The sequence below is a fragment of the Brassica napus genome, chromosome C6 (genome assembly GCF_020379485.1).
Source record: "Brassica napus cultivar Da-Ae chromosome C6, Da-Ae, whole genome shotgun sequence".
Taxonomy (NCBI): Eukaryota; Viridiplantae; Streptophyta; class Magnoliopsida; order Brassicales; family Brassicaceae; genus Brassica; species Brassica napus.
The window spans coordinates 2,924,310-2,937,624 of record NC_063449.1 but is presented as its reverse complement, the minus strand read 5'-3'; the positions used below and the strand labels follow the sequence as shown (position 1 = coordinate 2,937,624).

The 13,315-nt window shown below is 40.3% G+C and overlaps 2 protein-coding genes across 2 annotated transcripts in view; both read right to left on the bottom strand.

Annotated features, from left to right (window-relative positions):
* Window positions 1-5,584: 5,584 nt before the first annotated feature.
* On the bottom strand, window positions 5,585-5,992 carry LOC125588278 (uncharacterized mitochondrial protein AtMg00310-like). Its single transcript, XM_048759550.1, has one exon. The coding sequence runs from the start codon at window positions 5,990-5,992 to the stop codon at window positions 5,585-5,587; it is 408 nt and encodes a 135-aa protein (XP_048615507.1).
* Window positions 5,993-6,163: 171 nt separating this feature from the next.
* Window positions 6,164-13,315, bottom strand: part of LOC106422546 — a 9,950-nt gene continuing 2,798 nt past the window's right edge. Inside the window, 6 exon segments of the mRNA XM_048759549.1 lie at window positions 6,164-6,689; window positions 6,692-6,793; window positions 6,948-7,083; window positions 7,085-7,224; window positions 7,301-7,380; window positions 7,471-7,550. Coding sequence (XP_048615506.1) covers window positions 6,313-6,689; window positions 6,692-6,793; window positions 6,948-7,083; window positions 7,085-7,224; window positions 7,301-7,380; window positions 7,471-7,550 — 915 coding nt within the window. The 3' untranslated portion in view covers window positions 6,164-6,312.

Sequence of the window (13,315 nt, the reverse complement as noted above, 5' to 3'; positions counted from 1 at the left end):
TTGGAGGATCGCAATTCTGCAGCGATACGGTTTCGGCCATCAAGGCTTACCAGCGGAAGGCGGAGTCAAGCGCAAACTGGCCAACATGGTCTCCTACCCGAGATGATCAGAATTGCTCAATCACCTTCACGAAGGAGGAAGCCGGCGGGATCGATCAACCCCACTGCGATCTGCTTGTCATAGACCTCGTCATACGAGATCTGGAAGTCGGAAGAGTACTCATTGACACGGGAAGCACGGTCAATGTAATCTTCCGCGACACTCTCAATCGGATGATCATCGAACTCGGAGAAGTGACTCCAACGCCGAAACCGCTCACAGGGTTTTCAAGCGAAGTATCGATGACCCTCGGGTCGATTCATCTACCAGTCATGGCCAAGGAGATCACAAAAATCGTCAAATTCGCGGTAGTCAATGATCCTGCCAACTACAACGTGATCATGGGAACCCCATGGCTCAACGCCATGCAAGCCGTTCCATCAACGTACCACCTGGGTGTCAAATTCCCGACCCCAAACGGAGTCGCAGCTATCTGGGGATGTCAGAAAAACTGTCGCGACTGTGCTTCCTCGCAGAGCACAAGTTAAGGCAGATAACGACCTCTGCAACGGCAAATCACAAACACACAAAGATTGATAAATCTTCGACCAAAAACGTTCCAAAAAAAGACGATTTAACATCGTCTGCTGACGCAAACGCTTTGGGTGTCGAAACTCAACATGAGTCCGAAGCCGACACTACAACTCAACCGGAACATCCGATAGAAAACGCTGACCCGGCCACGGTCATCACGATCAAGGCGGTCAGCACGGCGATAACCGCCGAGTTAAAACGCTCGCGGCATAAAACACAACTACGAGATGGCTTGATCCTCGAAAGAGGTACGTAGGCAGCTCGTCCAAAGACGAGTTCGGCTATCCACCTCTCTAAAAACGGGGGGGGGGGGGGGAGGGGGGGGGGAGTGGATGCATATACTCGTATACTCCCACATAGGAAAAGATGCGTTATTGTAATCGAATTTTTAAGACATTTCGAAAATTTTTACTACAATATGCGTCGCTCCTTTTTAAGACACTTGCGCTTCAATTAACGCAAAAGTCTCAGAACACGCTTAGAAAATCTACAAACGTTAATACTCTTGTCAGCAGCCTCGTACGGCCCAAAATCGCAAAACAATCTCGCTTCAGCACCGAAAATATACGTATAGTCTTCGAAATAACTGCGAGACGTCCCCAAGTTAAAAAATCGAGACGATACGAACAAATTGTCCGAACGCGACCACTAAAAATCTTACACTCCATTCGTCGATTGGCCCCGACGGACACATCAGCCGTCTTAAACAAACGCAACTTGATCACTCTTTTGATCTTCGAACGTCCAACACAAGGACGAAAACGCGCTACAAAAAAATCCAAAATTTTGGTCTAGCACTTCCAGTTGGCTTAAAAATTGTCTCTGGAAAGATGTTCGATTTGTACCATACAAGTCGTATAAGCCGAGAACCTATCGCGGACTTTAAATCGGTACGAATCAGGTAGAAATTGCAACAGGAAAACCGATAGCTGGCTAGTCACCTCACAAACCTTAAAACCGAGAGTAAACCTAGGTCTTGCCCTAAACCCATCGCATTGGTCTCAGTCATCTCAAAGACATGATATCTAAACGATATGAGATCCTAAAAAATGTCTCTCCGTTCATATCAACGTTCCCGAAAGATCGTAAGAATTAAAAAAAATACACGAAAACTCACGTCTCGAACAAACCAACAGATTGAACGCCTCAACGAAGTTAAATATGAGACGACAACTCATGTTTACTTCAAACCAACTCGAAACAAAGTAACTCAAACAAACATCCATTATATAAACCGCATAGCGGTAGGGGTTCAAAGCCACCAATGGCCAGTCCCGATAAAAACGGTCAAAACAGGCCCATACAAAGTTCGAAGGCCACACTCGGCCGGACCTATATGAACAAAGGCCACACTCGGCCGCAAAATACTAGATAAGGGAAAAACTTCTTCCCGTCAAAACGCTCACAGATCAAAGTTAAAATTCCTGGACAGGGAAGCTCCGAATGCATCCGCGGGATAGTTCACTTCCTCATCGTCACCGGCAAAATCAGTCGTGGTTTCTACGGTATCAGGAGAAACTGAGATGGGATCCCAGAATCCCTGAATCTTCCCATCGATCAGAGAAATGAGCGTCTCAGCGTGAGCATGATCCTTCATGCCACCCTTCATTAACTCCATCTCCCTCTCGAAAACGTAGTCATCCGCCCGCGTCTTCCAAAGGCTCCCGACTGAGCCGCGACACTCACGGAAGTCGCCCAGCGAGTTGAAAGCGTCCTTGAGATTCCCGTACTCAACCTGGAATTGAGAAGCGCGAGTCTTCATCATCTCGACAATTTCCCTCTTTCCCTTCTGTTCCGCCCTACGAACAGCCCTGGCAAGATCACGAGCGAGTTGAGCATCTCGCGCCAACATCTCGTCTCGCATGCGAGCAAGATCCTTTTCTGCCTTCTCCGATGTAAAACGATAGATCATGGCCTCTCTATGGCTCGCCTCAATGGCCGATCCAAGCAAGTTAAGGCCCTATAAAACCGATTGACACGTTATAAGCAAAAATAAAATAAAATAAAAAAAATAACGATCGTCAAAATTCTTAAAGCTTATACCCAGTTGATGATACGAGATCCTTCCGCGACGACTTTCGGCCTCGCCGACTCGTTCGAGGCCGGAGGAGCATCAAAGCCCGACGGAAGACCAGCGAAGAAATCATCGAAGTCCGGAATAGGGACCTCGCTCGTACCGCTTCCATCGCCGAAAGCAAGGTCCGGATCCCATCCTGGAAGCATGCAATCGTCCACCGAAAACTCCAGGTCACCGAGGTCAATATCTTTCCCCTTCGAAGACCTTGGTCATCAGGCTCGGAATCACTCCTTGTTTCTCCGCCCAAAGCAGGACTAGGATGCACAAACCTCAACGCCTTTCGAACTCTCTTCGGCATAAAGGAAGTCCAGAAAGAAGGACCGTTCCTGAGCAGATCCCTCACCGCAATAATGTCCTCAGGAAAGGAGCAAGAGGATTGATGAAGGGACGATCGTTCGGCAACCTCCGGAACAATGGGATACAACTCTCCTCAACGGACGCAGCGTCTACACGAACGAAGAAGAAAAACTTCTTCTACGAGTTTAAGTTAGAAGTAAACCCCTTTACCACTGACATGAAGTTCCGAGGAACCAGCCTGTACGTGTCCGTATCCTTGATGATCTGTAACCAAAGAAGCGCTTCGAAGTGATCGACGGTGAGGGAGAGACCATGCTCGTAGCTCAGGATCAGGACTCCAATGAGGTGCTGGATGCCAAGAGGATTCAGTTGGCTTATCGCCACCCCCGAAATGATCCAACACACGAACAATAATTTTGGGGATCGGGAACCACAAATGACAGCGCACTACGAATGCTTCGTAACAGGTAAAGTAACCCTCCGGGGGACTACTAGCGTGCTCTCCTTGACGAGGAACCCTGAACTCCACCGCATCCGAAATATGGTAGAACGACCGCATGAACTCGAGGAATTCACTAGTACTCCTACTTGGTGCACCTACCTCCACCGGGCGATGGTTCATGACCGGGAACGATTTTTCTTTGGGAGGCGTGATCGAACCGTAACACGCCACCCACCATGCCTCGTTCTCGGCCGGGGCTACCGAATGAGGAACGAATTCCATCTTTGGCACACGAAGCTCTTCAGAAACGTTCGCGGACAAGGACCCTTTCTTCGAACTCCTCTTCTTACTCGACATCTCGTGTTTTTCTTTTTTTTTATCAAGAAGGAAATGATAGAGAGAAAGAGAAAGAGAAGAATTTTTCAAGAAACCTCTCTATGAGAATGAGTAAGTGTAAAGATTGTGAAGAAATTACCTCCCTTCTTATAGGCATGAGAAATTACTATTACTTGCGGATTTTTGGACACGAAAATTCGCCCAAATACACCAATCTTGTCCGAACTCGCCATACCGCGCATTGGGATCTCACTAGAAATCCACGATCCCAACGAGCTGGGGGGCTAACTGTTGGGGTCGAAAACGGTTGCGACGAAGTTAACGTCCAAATCCCCGAAGAAGAAAACGAAAAAACCTTCTTCGACAAATACTTTTCGAAATAGATTCTTCCTTACGAAAAAGCTTTGCGGAGGAAACGCGAGTCATCGGACAAGAGCTTGAAAAGGGTCGCTACGCAGCGACCAAACGCGTGTTCCGCGGTCGCTACGTAGTTACCGAGCTCGAGCCAAAGCTCGGTCGCTACGTAGCGACCGAGCGCCCATTCCACTCGGTCGCTACGTAGTTACCGAGCTCGAGCGGTAGCGACCGAGCTCTTCCGAAACGTCGATACGACATTAGTCTATGCATTCTCGTCTACCCTTCGATGCTATCTCCCGAAGACCGTAGCGAATCCATTTCACGATCCCCGCCATTCTAAGTTATCGATCAAACTTTACCGTAAAAACCGCGGAAAGTTCGTTCTTTATCGAAAGAAGCCGTAATAAACGCTTCGAGTCAGAAGACGGCCCAAAGGGACCTAAGACATGACTCGAGGCCCTACTTACGATTTCTTAACGAACAGCCCGTAAGCCGCATGATTGTTTACGCTTGGTTCACAAGGAAAAATAAAAGCCAAGTTTCCGCGGATAAATACGAAATTTTGAAGATAATTACGAAGATCGAAAAAAATAGAATATCTCCATTTTTATGCTATGGCGGCCTAAGGGCAGAAGAGGAAAAAGCGTAAACCGACCTAGGAGCCAGTATATAAGGAGTCCTAGGCGAGAGGCATGAGAGGACTTTTTCAGAGGAACTTAGCACTTAGAGCGATTTAGGCATATTTCCGTTTTTGTTATTCGAGCTGCGACTCAACTAGGTTTGCCGTCTTAGGGTTTAGAACAAGGAATCTCGCCGACAGCTCTCGTAGCCCAGGCTCTTACTTTGTTGTAACGCTCAAACGCGAATTCGGAATAAGATCTACTTTGCTCTCTTTTCGATTTCTTATACTTTATCGTTGTCATTATTGTGTTCTGATTGCTTGGCGTGTGGTATTAGCAGATATCCGGGACCTTTGGGAAATTAGGGTTTTCCTAGTTTCCTTATTTAAACGTAAATTGTTAGTGCGAATTTCGGTTCCCACAAGCAGGGGCTTGGTCCCATACCTTCTTCGCAAAAGGGCAAGTGAGAAAGACATGAAGGACAGTTTCATCATATCCACATCGCTTGTAGGTACCGTCTGTCTCCATGCCTCTTTCTTAAGAAGATCACCCCACAGATAGAGCATTACATTTGATCTTCCACAAAAAATGCCTGAGCTTTGGGGAACATTAACATTCCAAATGCATGTTTCCAGTTGAAATCTTCAGGGGTTCGGGGAGTGAAGTGACGTAGTTTTGAGAGAGCATACCCTGATTTAGTAGTGTATTCCCCCGACTTCTCGGGTAGCCAAACCCTCTCATCCTGCATCCCCAGCGCACTAGGAACCAGGAGGTTGATCTTGTCTTCGTACTGGTGGAGATGGTTCGGACCGCACGGGAGTTTCACTCAGCAGATTGTGAAGAGATCAGGTCCGAGACTCTTAGCTCCTGGAGGTTTCTGGAACTGATCCTTGGGCAGAGTTGTTTTGTTGTGGACAGCCAGTTATCCTGCCACACATTTATATTGCAACCATCTCCAACGATCCATCCCACTCCTCTCTTAATGATTTCTCTGCCGGCGAGGATTCCCCTCCCCCCATGAGAGGCATTCCCCGGTGCTGAACATTTAAGCAGGTTCTCATATTTGCAGTATTTATTTAGAAGTACTTGGCCGAGAAGAGAGTTTGGGTTGCGGAGAAGGCGCCAAGGTATCTTTGCAAGCAAGGCATCGTTAAAGACTTCTATTTCTTTAAACCCGAGTCCTCCTGCGTTCTTTGGGAGTGTGAGATTATCCCAAGCAACCCAACACATTTTCCGGATGTTTGGTTTGAGGTCCCACCAGAATCGATTGAATTTGTTTGCACAAGGATTTGGGAAGTTTGAAGCATGTCAAAGTACAGGAGGGCATAGGTAAATTCCATTATTCAAACTCCCTTTAATTAAAGTACACTAAGGTAATTTGGTTCTGCACGAAAAACACTGTACACCAGCTTTTTTTTCACTTTTGGGTATTGAGCTAATATCGACATTCTTTATGTGTTATACACAGATTCACTCCATAATAAAACAAAGACAAATTACAAAAGCGTTCGTTAGCTAATTAGAGTTTTTAGTTTACGGAAAATATCATATCACATGTATACTTCCATCCCCAGAAACTTGGAAGATTGACACAGAGGACAAGAGCTCAGGTTCCTCTCACACTCCTTACACAAACACATATGCTTACATGGCAACAACAACATACACACCTCCCTCACTCCACAAAACCTGCACATCATCTTACCGTTTCTACGGTTGAAGCAAGAAGCCGTGTCATCCACTTCGCTGTCTCCACATCCTTCAATGCTATCTCTTGGTCGACCGTGAGCTCGCTCCAGATTGTAGTTGAGAGCAGCGACCATGTTCTCGTTGTACTTTGCACGTTGTTGCCATGCCTCAGCTTCCATTGCCAGTTGTTCAATCCGCACCTCGAGTTCCTTGTTCGTTCGGTTTACCATCTCGAGTCCTCGTCTTTCTCACGGAGCTTCTGGACAACTCTTTCCTCCATGAGGGCCACGGTTTTGTATTGACTCCTCTGGATCTTGTCGAGGACCGCATGGCGTAGTTGGTCTCCCGTTAAAGATAAAACAAAATCAATACATCCTAGAAAGCTACACAATAATAACATGGATTAAGCCGATACAGACCAAACGGATCTAAGCTCGTACAAACTGTCATAAGAGCATTAAACCAACCTTGTAACATATAATTTGTTGAAGCGAACTAACCTGAATCTTGAGAAATCGATCGATTTCTGCATCTTGCCTCTGTAACTCTCGCTCAACATCGTCTCCGACGAGGGGCAACAAAGCAGAGCCGATAGGAGGACTATCGAGTGAGAGACCCAACCCGGTTGAGACAGGACCGGCCTTGCCAAAAATCAATTGAAGATATCTGAGAATTGTTCTCGAGGAAGTCCATTTCCTTTACTCTCTTCCGACCAAAGCTGTTCCACTCGACACCGTCGAATTGCACAACCGGTGCAAAACCAGCAACGTGGACTGATCAATTCAAAGGTAAGCCAAACATAATACTTTAAAACCTAAAAATTAAAAAAAGAAAGGGAGGTGAAATTACAGGGAGGATGCTGAGATTGATCATGGAGACTCGTGGAGCTGTTGAATCCTAATTCAGGAGAAATCTGGCCGCAAAAGTCTCTGAAATTAGGGTTTTATTGTTAAAAACTTTGCAGAATTGGGGCTTTTTCAAAGAAGAAGAAGAAACAAGAGAAGAGAAGAGATTGTTACCTGAAATTCTTGGAGTCTTGTAGGTGACGATCTAAATGGCGAGGAAACCTGTGAAAATCGCTATGATTCCAAAGTTTGACCTAGTAAGGAGACAGTGAGTTGGAGAGAGAGAGAAAGAGAGAAGTTAAGAAACGGATCTTCTCAGAGAAAACTCTTTTAGGTAGAGAGAAAAGGAAAGAGAGAAATTAGAGATCAGTTTTCCCCAGATAAGAAAAGATGAGATAAAAAAAAGAGATCCAAAATTATATAAAATTATATATTTACATACACACTCACATATGTGTGCTTGTGCCACCTTCAGAGAGAGAGAGAGAGAGAGAATTTTTACTGTATATAAAAAAACAAAATTAAAGAAAGTACTATTCTTTTTTCTTCTGACAAAATAATAAACTGTCTTTTTTAATTAGTCAGTGTTTACAAATATCTTAATGTTTTTTTTTTATTTTTATACTCATCGTTAGTTTTTGATTCCAATATAAGTGGACAAGAGATTTATATTAATTTTAATATTCTGGTCCCCCTCTCATTGCATTGTTGATCAAAACTAAATTATTACCTTTTAATATCAACTTAACATTTTTAAATTGCTCTATCAAATAACTATTTCTCGTAAGGGCCATCAGAAGAATGAATATATCAATTGACTATTTGCAAATGTTAGCTTCGGATGTATAGGATAGGCCTTTGATTTTTTTTGTTAGGTGTAACTTAAATATATATGTTATATACTTGTTTCACTTTTAACGTAACTTTCTAATAATAATTTATACTTTTTTATCTACTTTTTATAAGCAAATCTAAAAATATAAATACTTTTAAAATCCATGCAAAACTTAACTTAGTGGTCTGAAAATTTGGACTTCTAGATATATTACATTGTTCACTTAGTCAGCTTGTGGTCTTTCTGGTCCAGGATCGACACACCTGAACGGCTACTAGCTATTACTCTAGCTCGGTTAACAACTTCATATTCTCCGGGAGAATATAGCACAAGTCATTCTATAAGAAAAAGTTGGACTAATTAGAACAAGCAAAATAAAAGAAAGAGTTGGTCTTTGTTCTGGCCCATAAACTCTTTCAGACCGATAGATTTCATTTGATGTTAGGCATTAAATGGTTTTAAAATTTAGAAGAAATATACTCCTGATACTTGAAATTAAATGCCTGAAAATGTTCCATAAATTACAATCTACCATTTACATATAAAATAATAAAATTGCGAGGGACAAAATTACGTTATTGACACAATATAACAAAAGTTTTTGGTACAAAGGGAAGTTTTTAAGTTGTGACTACGAAACAAATGGAAGAATAAATGAGAAACGTTATGGTCGTCCATGAAATATATAAACCGGCAATTAAAACGGATTGGTTAGTATACTCCACGTAATGCTAAAAATAGCATGTCTTTATATGGAAAGCTTTTATGTATAACTAAAATAGATATCATAGATGTTACAAGAAAACTAAAAAATAATAGATATCATACGTTTTTTTTCTTTGGAACATAGATATCATACGTAAATATGTGTGTATAACTATGTATACATATTTACCAAAAAAAACTATGTATACATATTTAATTATATTTTCCAAGCGCCATGTTTGCTGTCATTTATTATTTTCATTTTTTTTTAAATAAGTTATTTTTCATCTTGCTATTGTCATTTGAAATAAGTTATATTTTTAAATAAGTTATTTTCATTTTGTCATTTGATATATAATCTACTGAAAGTAACTTTTAAATCTCATAAGTATTTGATAAGGCGATACTTTTGGTCTTTAACAAAAAAAGAAGAAGAAAAAACTCATTAGTACTAGATGTAACATAATTATCATGATAACTTGCGTCAAACAAAAATATAAATTACATGTATACTCATATGGTTTAAGGTGAAACAGTTAATAAACCATATCATAATTTACTAACCTGAACCAAACTAACGAAACAACAAATCAAACCAAAAACCAAAGAAGAATTTCTCCTACTTATAATCAAAATAATCCACGTGTTCGTAATCATCTCCAAATAAAAATGGAAGTACAGCTTGGGCTTTCGTTACTCATACATTGTACCTTACTATATTTCCCGATTGGATTTGTTTTCCACTCTTTCATTTAAGTTGTCCCTATATATTTAACTTACTCATCACTATCCATGCTCTTGGCATATATGTATACTGGATAGGAAGCAAATTTAAATACAAGAAACTAAGACTTTGCAGCAATGTAAAGAACATGGGCTTCTCCCAGTCCTATGTTTGATGTATATGTTCAATGAACCATAACCTATATAAAGTACACTTGTTTTTATATACACTCACATTATACATAGCTTTAATTGTTGAAAACAAAAACAAAATGAAATTTCTAATGTCAAAAACAAAAATTAATTGAAGATAGCTTCATGATTTGATCAATAAATCAAACTCAAATATTTTAAAAAGCCTCAGCAATGTTGCTTGGGCAGTTAAGTAAGCGTAAACACCAAAAAGGGAACAAAGCTACATGGTACAGATCATCCATCAGCTTAAAGAATCTTTCTTGTCTCTCTTTTTAACTAGATCGTAATCTTTTGGGCTTTGTGTCCAAATAATTAATTATTATTAGCGTATAATTAATTGGATTTTGTAACATAACCTTTCATTAGTGTAAGAGACAATTGAAATTATTTTCCTTCCTGGTTCACTGAATCTCTCTTGACTTAAAACACATGCAGGGTGGGTTCATAAAATTAACGATATGATCATATTCTAATTAACCTCGAAACAAGATACGTCAGTTACAAACCAAACTCGCTAATTTCTTAGTTAACCAGTTTGATTCAACGAATGTTTTAGGTTAAACAAGTGGCTTTTCTTTATCTTTCGGGTTTCTTTCATTTACTAGAGTTTTTTTTGGAAACGATAAGGATAAGATCGATTCGGAGTGTTTTAGCCTTTTAGGCAGAGATATATGTTAACAATGTGACATTATGTTATGATTTATTTATAGTTAATGATTAGTTGACTCGTGACTTGTCACTTGTGAGAAGGTGGTAGCTCAGGTAAATATTTAGAAAATTGATTTCGAAACTCTAAAGAAAAGTTATACAGTTAAATATTATAACAAGATTTATGGAGCAAAATTATGTAATATCACAAGCGATATTGTAGTCTAACAAATTTGTTTATGTTGATTGATTCTTTTTTTTTTGAGCAAATGTTGTTGGTTGATTCTAAATATCATATATTATCAACAAATTGTTTAGTTACATACTACTAGGCAGTAGACAATTCACTAGAAAAGGTTCAAGACTAATGAGTTTCACTCTATAAAAGATCCCACATGAAAAATGTATGGTATATGATGACCAACCGTTGCCCGTTGGTCATCTTTTTTTCCTTCTTAACACAGCCAGTAATTATATTTTTAGCAACCAAGTGTTAATGGATATCAGGGTTACATTAATCTCAAGGAAAATGCAGTTATTAGCCATATAGATATGCTAACACATTCCATTTGGCTTGTGGACATTACATTACTTGGGTTTACTTAGCATGATAATGAGCTGTCTTATCGTTTTGCAATTTGCGTATGGGACGTTTGGACCAAAGTGTGGTCAGATAATTCAACAAACTAGTATTACTCTGACCGGTCAGTAGCGTAAATCCTGATAAATTGATAAACAAAGCAAAAAAACATGATTCAAAGACCAGTCATTTTCCCTTACCCAATAACATCACTATATAATTGCAATGTTTACCCCAATAAAACTAATTATATATAGACTATAAACGATTGTCTAAGCAACATGTAAAGCTGAGTTAAGAGCATCTTTATCCCTTAAACCTCATTTAGATTTTTTATTATTATTTTTGTTTTTCCTGATTTATAAAAAAAAAAAAAAATAAACTCGAATCATCGTGGACCGCTACGTGTCAGTGGAGTCCACGAACAGTTCAAGAAGCGTCCCTTATTTCACAATTTTTGGCAACGGCTTTTGTTTTTTCAGTAGGGCCTACACCCACTTTTTTGTTAAAAACTCTTTCTAAAGACTATGGATAAAGATGTTCTAAGTTTGTTATAGGAGGATTGTATACTAATATCGAAATATTACCGAAACAATCTTCAAAAAGCAATACACCAGGTTATTTATTTACACGTAGAATAGGTGAATTCTCAAATGTAAAATGTAAAAAACTCGGTTTTACGGAATTTATATTTGATTTTGAGGGCTTATGGAACAAGTACAAACCAGGTATGGGTAGACATCTTTTTTTTTAAACACTATTTTATATATTCCAAAAGATTACAAGAAGGATCAGAGTCAATCCCAATTAAAACAGAGTTTTAAAAACAGAACAAACCAAACTTGCTTTTAAACATAAAGGTGTCTAAGCCAAGCTGGAAACCCAATAGCAAATAGGATTGAAAGAGATCCTTAGAGACTACACTATTAGCGATTGTGTAGCCCCTCTGAGATCTTTGTGTGCTGCCCATGAAACACGCCAATTCAAAAAGCTTTGGAACATTGGCATGAGTTTTGAGGTATAAAATTGAGAGCTGGCCATGCTGAAGGCTTGACGATTGCTTTGATGAGATCATGATCTTCACCACTGAAAATGACTGAGTTATAATGAAGCGATTTCATACTTTCAATAGCCCAGCTCCAGCTTTCAAAGATGCTTCTAAACGACTGTTAATGCTGGAAAAGGATCTTTCCCATGAAGCATCACTTTACCATCTGCATTTGAAAGAATCCAAGAAGCTCCACTTTGATTCCTGTCTTTGTCCCATGCCGATCCAATTTCACATTTGAGCCATGATATTGGAGGAGGTTTCCAACCGAAATGATCCTCTTCTTTCTTTCAAGATCAATTTGACATTCCTGTTTTTCCATCGCCTTGACTAGAAACCAATGATCTGTTTCTTCATATATTGATCTGATAAGGGAGGACCTAAGGATAACCTGTTTTCGAAGAAAAAAGGAGGAGTTCCTGTTCTTCCATATTGACCACAGGATCCAGGGACCACTTCTTCTGATTGAATGGGGAACATTCTGGTTTTATCCTTGTCTTTAGAACATAGTAAATGTTTGGCGTAGATAGAATCGTGATCAAACCCATTTCGCGGAACAGGGGGAAGTTGGAAGAAGCCCATGTTTGTTTTGCTACCGTACATGTAAACATGACATGATTAATGGATTCTCCTTCTAATCCACAAATTTGGCATCTTGTATCCACTTTCATTCCTCTGTTGATGAGGTTATCAGCCACAGGTAACGCTCCAGAAACTGCTTTCCAAAGAAACATCTTGATTTTTGGTTCTGTTTCTAGAAGCCAAATATTATTCTTGATTTCATTCAAAGAGGGTAGAGCTTGACCCAGTGCATAGGCTTCTTTAAACGTTTCTTTTTCTGCAAACCAGTAACCCGAGCGAACCGCATAATCTCCAGATTTAGTAGGTTCCAACAATAGAAACCGGACTATCAATCACTGGTTTAATCTTCAGGATGAGCTCAATATCTTCTTGATAAAATAGCTCCTCAAGTTTTTGCATATTCCAGTTTATGGGAATTGGGAAGCAGGAGATCAGAAACTCTGAGATTCAGATCAATCAGTATGTTCTTCATCAAGGGAATGCGAAGTCTATCTCCGTCCACAATCCAGGGTGAAGACCAGACAGATAAAGTTTGACCATTACAACCATATGCCTTAAACCTTTAGCCAAAAGTTCTCTACGTGCAATATGTTCGTGAAATATGCGTATAGAAGCGTAAGAAGGTAGAGAGAAAATAGTAGAAGAGAAAAAAAGTTCCCTGAAGGGAAGTATCTACTCGTTAGAAATCGACTGAGAAGTAGAG